The sequence below is a fragment of the Hemiscyllium ocellatum genome, chromosome 32 (assembly GCF_020745735.1).
Source record: "Hemiscyllium ocellatum isolate sHemOce1 chromosome 32, sHemOce1.pat.X.cur, whole genome shotgun sequence".
Classification (NCBI taxonomy): Eukaryota; Metazoa; Chordata; class Chondrichthyes; order Orectolobiformes; family Hemiscylliidae; genus Hemiscyllium; species Hemiscyllium ocellatum.
Window position 1 is genome coordinate 46,196,147 of NC_083432.1, and position 12,551 is coordinate 46,208,697.

The 12,551-nt window shown below is 41.5% G+C and overlaps 1 protein-coding gene across 3 annotated transcripts in view; it reads right to left on the reverse strand.

Annotated features, from left to right (window-relative positions):
- LOC132831055 (rho GTPase-activating protein 23-like) overlaps positions 1-12,551 on the reverse strand; it is a 516,705-nt gene that overhangs the window by 236,745 nt on the left and 267,409 nt on the right. For all 3 annotated transcript variants that reach the window (XM_060849107.1, XM_060849108.1, XM_060849109.1), the window contains one exon: positions 7,813-7,992. In XM_060849107.1, coding sequence (XP_060705090.1) covers positions 7,813-7,992 — 180 coding nt within the window. The remainder of the gene's footprint in view (positions 1-7,812; positions 7,993-12,551) is intronic.

Below are 12,551 nucleotides of genomic sequence, written 5' to 3' on the forward strand. Positions count from 1 at the left end.
TAGAGGGCCATAGGTTGAGGGTGAGATGGGAAAGATATAAAAGAGACCTAAGGGGCAACATTTTCAAGCATAGGGGAATGCATGTATGGAATGAGCTGCCAGAAGTAGTGGTGGAGGCTGGTTCAATTGCAATATTTAAAAGGCATCTGGATAGGTATATGAATAAGAAGGGTTAAGACAGATATGAGCCAATTGCTGGCAAATGGGACTAGATTAGGTTGGGACATCTAGTCAGCATGGACAAGTTGGACTAAAGGGTTTGTTTCCATGCTGAACTTCTTTACGACTCTATGACTGATTAGCTGACACATTTGAGAAGTGTTCAACTGACATTTACACTTAAGAGTCAGAAAGGATTGCTGTGCTTACTACTGCAGTATAACATTAGTTAAATGACTTAGCTAGAAACTATTAATTTATCTGTTGAAAATGCACACTCGATTGCAGAAGGGGAAGAACCCTGAAATAGCTGGACTTGAATATTTCCTGCTTTGTTTCAAGTCCAGAGTCCAACTGTCAGTTAAGTGGTTCAAACAGTATATTAGCAACATTACAATATCACCACAGATTTTGAATCCTCAACTACAAGCCAGAATTTCAGCAACACTTTCTCTGAACAACAAAACCAAAAAGACTGATACCTAATACACACTCAAAATAGGCAGCAAAGCAGCAAATCTTTCAATTATCAGTCTGATTTACAATCATCAATACCAACTCAGAATTTAATTAGCCAAATTAGATTCCATAAATAAGGTCCCACCAGGAAAAGCTATTAAATTATGGTCAAACATGCATTACATGGACATAAAATTCAGTACTGAGCAAATGGTGCTTAATCAACAATTTCATTGTCTCCAACCGTATCAACAATAATATCTTTAGGTTAAGTAAGAGTGGAAGAGTAGAAAAAAAATCGGACTGTTAACTCTTAGTTCAATTGTCAGCTTGAAACAAGTACTGGCCCAATTTGTGCACATCATTGTGTTTGAAAATAGTAAAAGATACAATGATCCTGTTGCAATTGCATATCTATGCAAACATTTGGCAGTACAAAGGCTTTAAAGTGGAAAAGGCAATTGTTTCAATTACTCATTGTTCTCCACTTAATCAGGTTTTGATTGCCAAGCATTGTCAGCTGTATTTGATTACTTATAGCTGTTCAAAAACTGTTTGTTTTCAATATACCTTTAAGTGAAGTAGCACATCTCCTGGTACTCAGTGAATTGGAAAACATGCAGTTGTGTCAAGAAATCACTTTATGGAATGTGCTTTTACATAGCAATTGATCTTAGAATACATTTCACAGCAAGTTAGAGGAAGCATTGTTCTGTAGTCAAAGGAGTATTGTATCTGGCAGTTTGGACAGAAACAGACAAATATTTACCAAGTGTCAGAGTGGATTCATTCCTTAAAATCTGGAAAAAGTTTTTTTCACGATTCATGCAAATTATAGTTAATCATTTTGGGAGCCAGTTAGCTCAATTGGCTGGGCGGCTGGTTTGTGATGCAGAGTGACCAACAACACAGATTCAACTCCTACACCGCTGACATTACCATGAAGATCCCACCTTCTCAACCTCGCCTGAGCCATGGTGACCCTCAAGGTAAACTCACCACCAGTTATTTCTCTCTCGTGAGAGAGCAGCCCTATGGTCTTGTGGGGAAATGGCGACTTTACAATTACCTAGTGAATTAGAAAAATACAAATCTAAAAAAAAATGTTATCATACCACCATGTACACATACACACAAATAGATGCAATAATTGATAGTTAGCTTCTGCTGATAGCCACCACCCATCCTGGTTTCCAAAACCCACAACCCTCCTCACGATCCCACCCCATGGTATTACCCAAACAGGTACCTCACAATGCCCAATGCTCCTGAACTTCTAAGTTAAAAGTCACAATACCAGGTTGTAATCAACATGTTTATTTGGACACACTAGCTTTCAGAGCACTGCTCGTTTATCAGGCGATTGATCACCTGATGAAGGAGCAGCACTCCGATAGCTCGTGCTGCCAAATAAACCTGTTGGTTACAACCTGGTGTTGTGTGATTTTTAACTTTGTACACCCCAGTGCCTCCAAACCTGAACTTCTAGGTCACCATGCCTTCAGTAGCCATGGCCTCTGATACTGAACTGCAGCTCATTGTGGCTTCTAGACTCTGACTGGCTGGTGGCTTCAGGCAGAGTAGAAAATCACTGTGCTGAGATATCGTTCCAATGGAAAGCCCATCAGGTGATCAACTAAGTATCTGAGAAGCACATTATCCAGTGAGCTTTCCTGTTCATGGTATTGGAGGGGGCATGCTGCCTGTTTTTACTCCCACTACCATATTTAGGACAAAAAGTAAACTGCTTGCACCTGCAGAGCAATAAATAAGTTTGCATATTGAAAGTTGACATGGGAAATTAAAAGTATTTTGATTACTGTATTGGAAATATACTTTCAGAATAGTTTATATACTAACAACAGTGAGGAAGCAATGAGAAAAGGAAGCAACCATGAGAAATAAATATAGGACATCCAAAAGGTAGGATATCATGGATGACTAAGGGCATTGGTGAGAAAATATGGAAGACAAAGAATAATAATAGCAGTATAAATGAGAAAGAGTACTTAATGCAGAAGAGGGGCTTAAGGTCAAATTAGGAAGGCTAAGACGAAACACTCGAAAAGGATGAAAGTGAGAACTGCAGATGCTGGAGAACAGAGTCGAGAGTGTGGTGCTGGAAAAGCACAGCTGGTCGGGCAGCATCTGAGGAGTAGAAGAGTCGACATTTGGGCAAAAGTCCTTCAACAGGAATGGTGATGAAGGGTTCCTGATGAAGGGCGTTTGCCTGAATCGTCAAATTTCCTGCTCCTCAGATGCTACCTGATCTGCTGCGCTTTTCCAGCACCACAGTCTCGATTAAGAAAGGATGGCAGACTTCACTAAAAGAAGCAGGGTAAAAGGGTAAACTGCTCACTGAAGTGAAGGATATGGCAGAGGTAATAAATGAATACTTTGCTTCTGTCTTTACCAAATTAAAAGATGCCCAGTTGAAAATGTGGATGTTGAGCAATTGAGCAATATCGTGACAGATGAAGAAGTAGTACTAAAAAGGCTAGTAGCACTCCAGGTAGAGGAGTCATCAGGCAGGATTGGGATGCATCATAAATTGCTGAGGAAAGTAAGGGAGCAAATCGCAGAGCTAAAAGCAGTTGTCTTGTTTATTGCGTTTCTTCATGTTAGGTCAACACAAAGATTTCAGATTTATAGTTAAGACAGTTGAATGAGGAACATCATGACAGATGGAATTTGCGTAGCCATTCATGACAAGTAAAATGAGAAAGTTGGTAGTTGTTGTGGTTCTGTTCGCCGAGCTGGAAGTTTTTGTTGCAAACGTTTCATCCCCTGGCTAGGCGACATCATCAGTGCTCTGGAGCCTCCTGTGAAGCCTGAGGCTTTGCAGGAGGCTCCAGAGCACTGATGATGTCGCCTAGCCAGGGGATGACACGTTTGCAACAAAAACTTCCAGCTCGGCGAACAGAACCACAACAACAAGCACCCGAGCTACAAATCTTCGCACAAACCTTGAAAGTTGGTAGTGTCACGTGATGAGAGAAAAATGTCCTGTTTTCCTGCCAACAGTTGGATAATGGGACAAAACTTCTACTAGTGAAAAAGTGAGAAGCCAATCTGAACAAATTAGCAAGCATTAACATCCTCATAATGATTTCATCTTGCCTCATTAACATGCAATTTCTCAATCTCCCACCAACTTGATAGAAACCAGACTGTACTAATTACTGACATGAAAGTCAGAGTGGTTAATCTGATGACTCCAGCGCACTACTTGTTCCTTCAGCCCTCCATCAGTCATCAACAAATTACAGCAAACTCCATGGACAGCAACCCATGCACACCACTAATCCATCAGGACCTCCTGGTCTCACCAGCAAAGCATGGCGGTAATTCATTTCTGCTTGACATGTCTGGGACAATTGATAGGAACTGTACAGGACAGCTGTAGACTGCCATTGTTTGACCATGTGCACAGATTCAAACCTGGCTGCAGTAGCTGATTTCAGATAAGTCACACTAGGGTCAACATTTTCACTTGCAGCAAGTGGGAGGATATGACGAACATGGTCATAGATGTATGAGGTATGTATCGGTAAATGAGGAAAGTTTTGGTGGATAGCATGAGAAAATTCGCTAGGACCCACAGATAGAAGCCCTCCATGAAACCAATGAGAAATGACACTCAGCTAATTTCTGCTAAGATTTAAGCTTTTTTTTCCTTATGTTTGCAAATAATTTTTGTTTCTTATTTGATCAAAAGAAATTGGAGTCTTTGCAACAAAAATATAGAACATATTTAGCTACAGTCTGTTCTACTGAACAGCTAAGAGATCAAAAAACAAAATTCAGTTACATCCACTAGATTCAGGACCATGTTAATATTTTTATGTAGAAATTCTTGACTTTTAGTCTAGATTATACATCATATGCTGTCAGTTGGCTACATTACACATTTATCAGAATGCATACAGAAAGAATGTTTCCTCTTGCGGGTCACTGTTTAAAAATAAAGGTTCATCCATTTAAAGGTAGAGATAAGGAGAAGCATTTTAGAACATAGAACAGTACAGCACAGAACAGAACAGGCCCTTCAGCCCAAAATGTTGTGCTGACCATTGATCCTCCTGTAAGGTAAACCTAATGTATGAACCCTCAAATTTCTGAGACCATATGCATGTCCAGTAGTCTCTTAAATATCCCCAATGACCTTGTTTCCACAACTGCTGCTGGCAACGCATTCCATGCTCCCACAACTCTCTGCATAAAGAACCCACCTCTGACATCCCCTCTACATTTTCCGCCAAACGGCTTAAAACTATGACCCCTCGTGTTAACAATTTCTGCCCTGGGAAAAAGTCTCTGGCTATCAACTCTATCTATGCCTCTCATTATCTTGTACATCTCAATTAAGTCCCCTCTCTTCCTTCTTTTTTCCAATGAAAAAAGTCCAAGCTCAGTCAACCTCTCTTCATAAAATAAGCCCTCTATTCCAGGCAGCATCCTGGTAAGCCTCCTCTGAACCCTCTCCAAAGCATCCACATCTTTCCTATAATAGGGCAACCCCAGAACTGGACACAGTATTCCAAGTGCGGTCTAACCAAAGTTTTATAGAGCTGCAACAAGGCCTCACGGCTCTTAAACTCAATCCCCTTGTTAATGAAAGCCAAAACACCATATGCTTTCTTAACAACCCTGTCCACTTGGGTGGCAATTTTAAGGGATCTATGTACCTGCACACCAAGATCCTGCTGTTCCTCCACAACGTCAAGAATCCTGTCTTTAATCCTGTACTCAACTTTCAAGTTTGACCTTCCAAAATGCATCACTTCACATTTATCCAGGTTGAACTCCATCTGCCACCTCTCAGCCCATCTCTGCATCCTGTCAATGTCATGCTGCAGCCTACAACAGCCCTCTATACTGTCAACGACACCTCCAACCTTTGTGTCGTCTGCTAACTTGCTAACCCATCCTTCAATCTCCTCATCCAAGTCATTAATAAAAATTACATAGAGTAGAGGCCCAAGAACAGAGCCCTGTGGAATACCACCCACCACTGACTTCCAGGCAGAATATTTTCCTTCCACTACCACTTGCTGTCTTCTGACGACCAGCCAATTCTGTATCCAGACAGCTAAATTTCCCTGTATCCCATTCCTCCTGACCTTCTAAACGAGCCTACCATGGGGAACCTTATCAAATGCCTTGCTGAAGTCCATATACATCACATCCACCACTTGACTCTCATCAACTTGTCTAGTAACATCCTCAAAGAACGAAATAAGATTCGTGAGGCATGACCTGCCCCTCACAAAGCTGTGCTGACTACATTTAATCAAGCCATGCTCTTCCAGATGGTCATAAATCCCATCCCTCAGAATCCTTTCTAACACCTTGCAGACGACAGATGTGAGACTGACTGGTCTGTAATTGCCGGGGATTTCCCTGTTTCCTTTCTTGGAGAGAGGAATTACATTTGCCTCCCTCCAGTCCTCAGGTACGACTCCGGTGGAGAGCAAGGATACAAAGATCTTCGCAAACGGTAAAGCAATTTCATTTCTCGCTTCCTGAAGCAGCCGAGGACAAATATAATCTGGCCCTGGTGACTTGTCAATCTTAATGTTTGTCAAAATTTTCAGCACATCAGCTTCCTCAATCTCTATCCATTCCAGCATGCTTACCTGCTCCCCAATGGTTTCATTCATTATAAGGTCCTTTTCTTTAGTAAAGATAGAAGCAAAAAACTCAGTTAGCACTTTTCCTACCTCCTCAGACTCCATACACAAGTTCCCTATGCTATCCCTGATCGGCCCTACTCTTTCTTTGATCATTCTCTTACTCCTCACATACGTGTAAAATGCCTTTGGATTCTCCCTAATCCTTCCTGCCAAGACTTTTTCGTGCCTCCTCCTGGCTCTCCTCAGACCATTTTTGAGCTCCTTCCTCGCCTGCCTGTAATCCTCTAGAGGTGAGCAAGACCCTAGCTTCCTCCATCTTACATAAGCTGCCTTCTTTCTTTTGACGAGAAGCTCCTCCGCTCTCGTCATCCAAGGTTCCTTTATCTTACCCCTTCTTGCCCGTTTCAGAGGAACACACTCGCAACAACTGTTCCTTAAACAGTCTCCACATGTCTATAGTGCCCTTTCCATGGAACAATTACTCCCAGTCCATGCTTCCCAACTCACGTCTGATAGCATCATAGTTTCCTTTTCCCCAATTAAATATCCTCCCATGTGCCTGCTTCTCTCCTTTTCCATAGCTATGTAGAATGTGAGGCAGTTGTGGTCACTATCACCAAAATGCTCTCCCATCGCAAGATCGACACCTGCCCCAGCTCATTGCCGAGCACCAATTCCAAAATGGCCTCTCCCCTCGTCAGCCTGTCAACGTACTGAGTTGGGAAACCTTCCTGAACACACCCTCCTTCTAAACCATCTGCTCGAAGGAGGTTCCAATCAATATTGGGAAAGTTAAAGTCACCCATTACAACAACAGGCTTTAGAATTTTTTCTTCACAAGACAGTGGAAGCAGAATCTTTTAATCTTTTTTAAGGCAGAAATAGATAAATTCTTGATTAAGAAAGGAATGAAAGTTTATCATTGGTAGGCAGGAATGTGGAGTAACCAGATCATTTCTTATCTTACTGAATGGAGGAGCTGGATTGAGGGGCAGGGCGGCATACTCCTATTCCAAACTCAGATGTTTGCATGTTTTAATCAGAAAACCTTTTCGGCCTCTAAATTGAAGAAATGACTCTCTCATTGGATCTGTTTATAATTCACTGCTATAGTCTACACAAGTCCTAGAATCTTTAGACTATGGAAGCTGGCCATTCAAACCTTTGAATCCACACCAATCTTCCAAACAGCATCCCACCCAGACCCACCCTCTACCCCATCCCTGTAACCTTGCATTTCCCCCCGCTAATCCACCTAGCATGCACATCCCTGGACACTGGGCAATTTAGCATGGCCAATCCAACCATCCTGCACATCTGTGGAGGATGGGAGGAAACCAGAACACTCAGAGGAAACCCATGTAGATATGGGGAGAATGAGCAAACTTCACACAGACGGTTGCCCAAGTCTGGATTTGAACCTGGGACCTTGGCGCTGTGAGACAGCAGTGCTAACCACTGAGCCACCCATGAGTACAATCCTATTGTGGAAATATTCTGTCAAAGTGTGAAACATAATTTAGTATTTAGTATTGCATACAATAAATGCCACTTCTACCTTAAAGCTCGGATGCAAAGTTGACTCTGGAGGGTAGACAATGAAGTGCCTCAGCGTAAATCCAAAACCTTGAGAGTTCTTCTGTAGCAGCAGAGTCTTTGGGCCAGGCCATGAAAATATTTCATTCTGCACCATGTTAGCATTTTCGTTGGGATTTTTTTCATCTCGTTGAGTTTTAGTCTGTAGCCAAAAATGAAGAAAAGTGATTAAAATCTCAAATCAAGTTTAAAAATGTATACAGTTTATTGTAATCCCAGCTGATGTGATTTCTTCACAAATCAAATCCCAGATTGAAATCCGACTAGTTTAGTTTATTTAATGAGGTGGTATTTCATTGAAATATAAGCATGCAAAGTTGCAGACTTGATTTTAACAATAAACATTAGTTCATTATGTAAAACGGGTATATAAAATAGAATAGGCCAAGCTATTTACAACCAATATGATATGAAAGATTTCAAAAACATGGTAAAAAACTATATTCCATGTATCCCAACTGCACTCCTTCACAGAACTCAAACACCACAGGAAATTCCCTTCTTCATCACATCTATAGAATTTGGCTTAACCGTGGCTTTCATTTCCTGGTCTTGAATGTTTGATAGCATCTTTGAGTATTCACACGAATGAACTTAGACATCTGCTGCTTCAAATAACTCCTTTAGGATTGGAACAAACAACTTCTGGTCTGGAACTTCCAAACTAAACTCCTTCCATTGAAATAACCTATTTCCTAACAATTGAAAATTGTCTCCTTCCTTCAGGGGAGATTGTTTTATGCATCTGGCTTCCTCCAGGACATCTGCAAACTGAAACCAGAAGGCTTTCCAACCTATGGATGTCGACTTAAAGTCAAAAACAAAATTCCAAATCCTTTGAACTGGAAACCTTACGCATTTCATTGTTTACTCTGTTTGTAAAAACTCTCTCAATGCAAACAAATTCACATTTGCACACCAGGAACTAACTCTTTTGCAAAGAAACCACGCCGCCCAAAAGCTCGACAGGTATATCTTTAAAACCCTTCATAGATACAGACCAGAATTCATATATGACTAATTCAAATTTCAAACTCTAAAATAAATAATATTGAAATATACAAAATAATGAAATATTTATACATATTTCTATAGAAATTAGTTTTAAAAATCACAAACTTTACATCTCAAGTTGCAATTATAAAATGGCAAACTTTTTGGCATAAAGCAATCTTGAAGTGTTATTTTCCCTCCTGCACCACTTGATAAGATTACGCAGGTTGTTCAAATAACATACTTGACAAGAGACTTCTATAGCACCCAAAGTGACATAATAGTAAGTGAATAATAACGTAATAATATTTAGGATTACATTTTTCTTTGAAGTGCAAAAGATTCTTATGTAAAATGAGCGCATTAATAATCTACAGCGCCAAGTTTATGTTCTGGGAACATGAGTTTCAAACCAACATTGCATATGGTGACATCTGAATTTAATAAAACATTCATCTTGTTCACAAATGCCTTTTGAGGAAAATCTGTCACCTTAACTGGTCTGGCCTACATGTCGCTATAGATAAACAACAATATGGTTGGCTCTTAGCCACTCTTTGAAATAGTCTAGTACACCACTCAGTTATATCAAAAAGCATTATTAAGTCTACAAAAAGGAAATAAACCAGATGGACAACTTAAGACATTGGAAATAACGACAGCAAACTAGAACTGCCAAGCTTGCCGGTTCCTTCTTACCATTTCTGGGGCTTGTGCAAAAATTGAGGGAGTGACCCCATAGGCTAGTCACCTTCAGCAGCACCTTCCAAACCTTTAACATCTACCACCTGGAAGGACAAAGGCAGCAGATACATGGGAATACTATCACCTGCAAATTTCCGTCCAAACCACACACTGTCCTGATTTGGCATGATTTCACCATTTGTTCACTGTCACAGGGTAAAAATCCTGGAGCTGCCTTGTTAACATCACCTTCGGTGCCGTGCACCCCATGGACTGCAAAGGCTCAAAAGGCAGTTTATCCCAAATTCACCAGGAGATTTAGGATGGAGCTTGACATCCACGTCTCATGTACAGTAAAAAAAACTGTGCACATTTCAATTAATTATAATCTTATGTCACAAAAGAGTTGTAAAATCATGTTCTTTTCATCATTTATAGAAATGATTTAGATGTGAATATAGGAGGTATGATTAGTAAATTTGCAGATGACATCAAAATGGGTACAACAGAACCTTGATCAGGTGAATAAATGGGCCGACAAGTGGCAGACAGAGTTTAATTTAGTTAAATGTGAGGCACTGCATTTTGGTAAGGCAGACCAGGACAGGAATTATATAGTTAAATGGTAGGTCCCTGGGGAATGTTGCCAAACAAAGACCTAGGGATGCGGGTGCATAGATCTTTGAAAGTGGAGTCACAGGGAGACAGGATGGTGAAGAAGCATTTGGCATGCTTGCCTTCATTGGTCAGAACACCATAGGAATGTCATGATACGACTGAACAGGACATTGGTGAGGCAACATTTACAATACTGTGTGTTCAATTCTGGTTGCCCTTCTACGGACAAGTTAAATGAGAAGCCTTCAGACATGAGTTAACTCGAGTCCAGAGACAGTATATGTTAGGGTGAAAGGAAAGGCTGGTAGGTATAAAGAATGCTGGATGACGAGAGAAATTGAGGGTTTAGGTAAGAAAAAGAAGGAAGCATATGTCAGGTATAGAAAGGAGAGATTGAGTGACTCCTTAGAAAAGCATAAAGGCTGTAGGAGTATATGTAAGAGGGAAATCAGGAGGGCGAAAAGGAGACATGAGATAACTCCATTTGCCAAAGCTAAGCAGAATCTAAAGGATTTTACAAATACATTAAGAACAAAAGGGAAATTAGGGAGAGAATAGGGCCCTTCAAAGATCAGCAAGGTGGCCTTTGTGTGGAGCCGCAGGAGATGGGACATACTAAGCAAGTATTTTGCATCAGTGTTTACTGTGGAAAAAGACATGGAAGGTATAGAATGGAAGGAAATAAATGGTGACATCTCGAAAAATGTCCATATTACAGAGGAGCAAGTGCTGGATGTCTTGAAATGCATAAAAGTGGATAAATCCCCAGGATCTGATCAGGTGTAACCTTGAACTCTGTGGGAAACTATCGAAATGATTGCTGGGTCTCTTGCTGAGATAGTTGTACCATCAATAGTTCCGGGTGAGGTGCTGGAAGACTGGGGGTTGGCTAACGTAGTGCCACTATTTAAGAAGGATGATAAGGAGAAACCAGGGAACTATAGTTCAGTGCGCCTGACATCAGTGGTGGGCAAGTTGGAGGAAATCCTGAGGGACAGGATGTACATGTATTTGGAAAGGCAAGGACTGTTTAGGGATACTCAACATGGCTTTATGCGTGGGAAATCATATCTCACAAACTTTATTGAGTTTTTTGAAGTAACAAAGAGGATTGATGAGGGCAGAGCGGTGGACATGATCTATATGGACTTCAGTAAGACATTCAACAAGGTTCCCCATGGAAGACTGGTTAGCAAGGTTACATCTCATGGACTTCAGGGAGAACTAGCCATTTGGATACAGAACTGGCTCAAGGATAGAAGACACAGGATGGTATTGGACTGTTTTTAGATTAGATTAGATTACTTACAGTGTGGAAACAGGCCCTTCGACACAACGAGTCCACACCGACCGCCGATGCGCAACCCACCCAAACCCATTCCCCTAACACTACGGGAAATTTAGCATGGCCAATTCACCTAACCTGCACATTTTTGGATTTCTCAAAGGAAACGGTGGCACAGTGGTTAGCACTGCTGCCTCACAGCGCCTGTAGACCCGGGTTCAATTCCCGACTCAGGCGACTGACTGTGTGGAGTTTGCACGTTCTCCCCGTGTCTGCGTGGGTTTCCTCCGGGTGCTCCGGTTTCCTCCCACAGTCCAAAGATGTGCGGGTCAGGTGAATTGGCCAAGCTAAATTGCCCGTAGTGTTAGGTAGGGGGTAAATGTAGGGGTATGGGTGGGTTGCGCTTCGGCGGGTCGGTGTGGACTTGTTGGGCCGAAGGGCCTGTTTCCACACTGTAAGTCTAATCTAAACCCACACAGACAAGGGGAGAATGTGCAAACTCCACATAGAGAGTTGCCTGAGGCGAGAATTGAACCCGGGTCACTAGCGTTGTTAAGCAGCAGTGCTAACCACTGTGCCACCATGGTGCCCACTGTTGTTTTTCAGATTGGAGGCCTGTGAGCAGTGGAGTGCCACAAGGATCGGTGCTGGGTCCACTGCTTTTCGTCATTTATATAAATGATTTGGATGGGAGCTTAACAGGTATAGTTAGTAAGTTTGCAGGTGACACTAAAATTGGAGGTGAAATAGACAGTGAAGAAGGTTACCTCTGATTACAACAGGATCTTGATCAAGTGAGTCAATGGGCTGAGGAGTGGCAGATGGAGTTTAATTTAGATAAACGTGAGGTGCTGCATTTTGGCAAAGCAAATCTTAGCAGGACTTATACACTTAATGGTAAGGTCCTAGGGAGTGTTGCTGAACAAAGAGACCTTGGATTCCAGATTCATAGCTTCTTGAAAGCTGAGTCACAGTTGGATAGACTAGTGAAGGCGGTACTTGGTATGCTTTACTTTGTCAGAATATTGAGTACAGGAGTTGGAAGGTCAAATGTGACTGTACAGGATATTGGTTAGGCCACATTTGGAATATTGCAGGCAATTTTGGTCCCCTTCCTATTG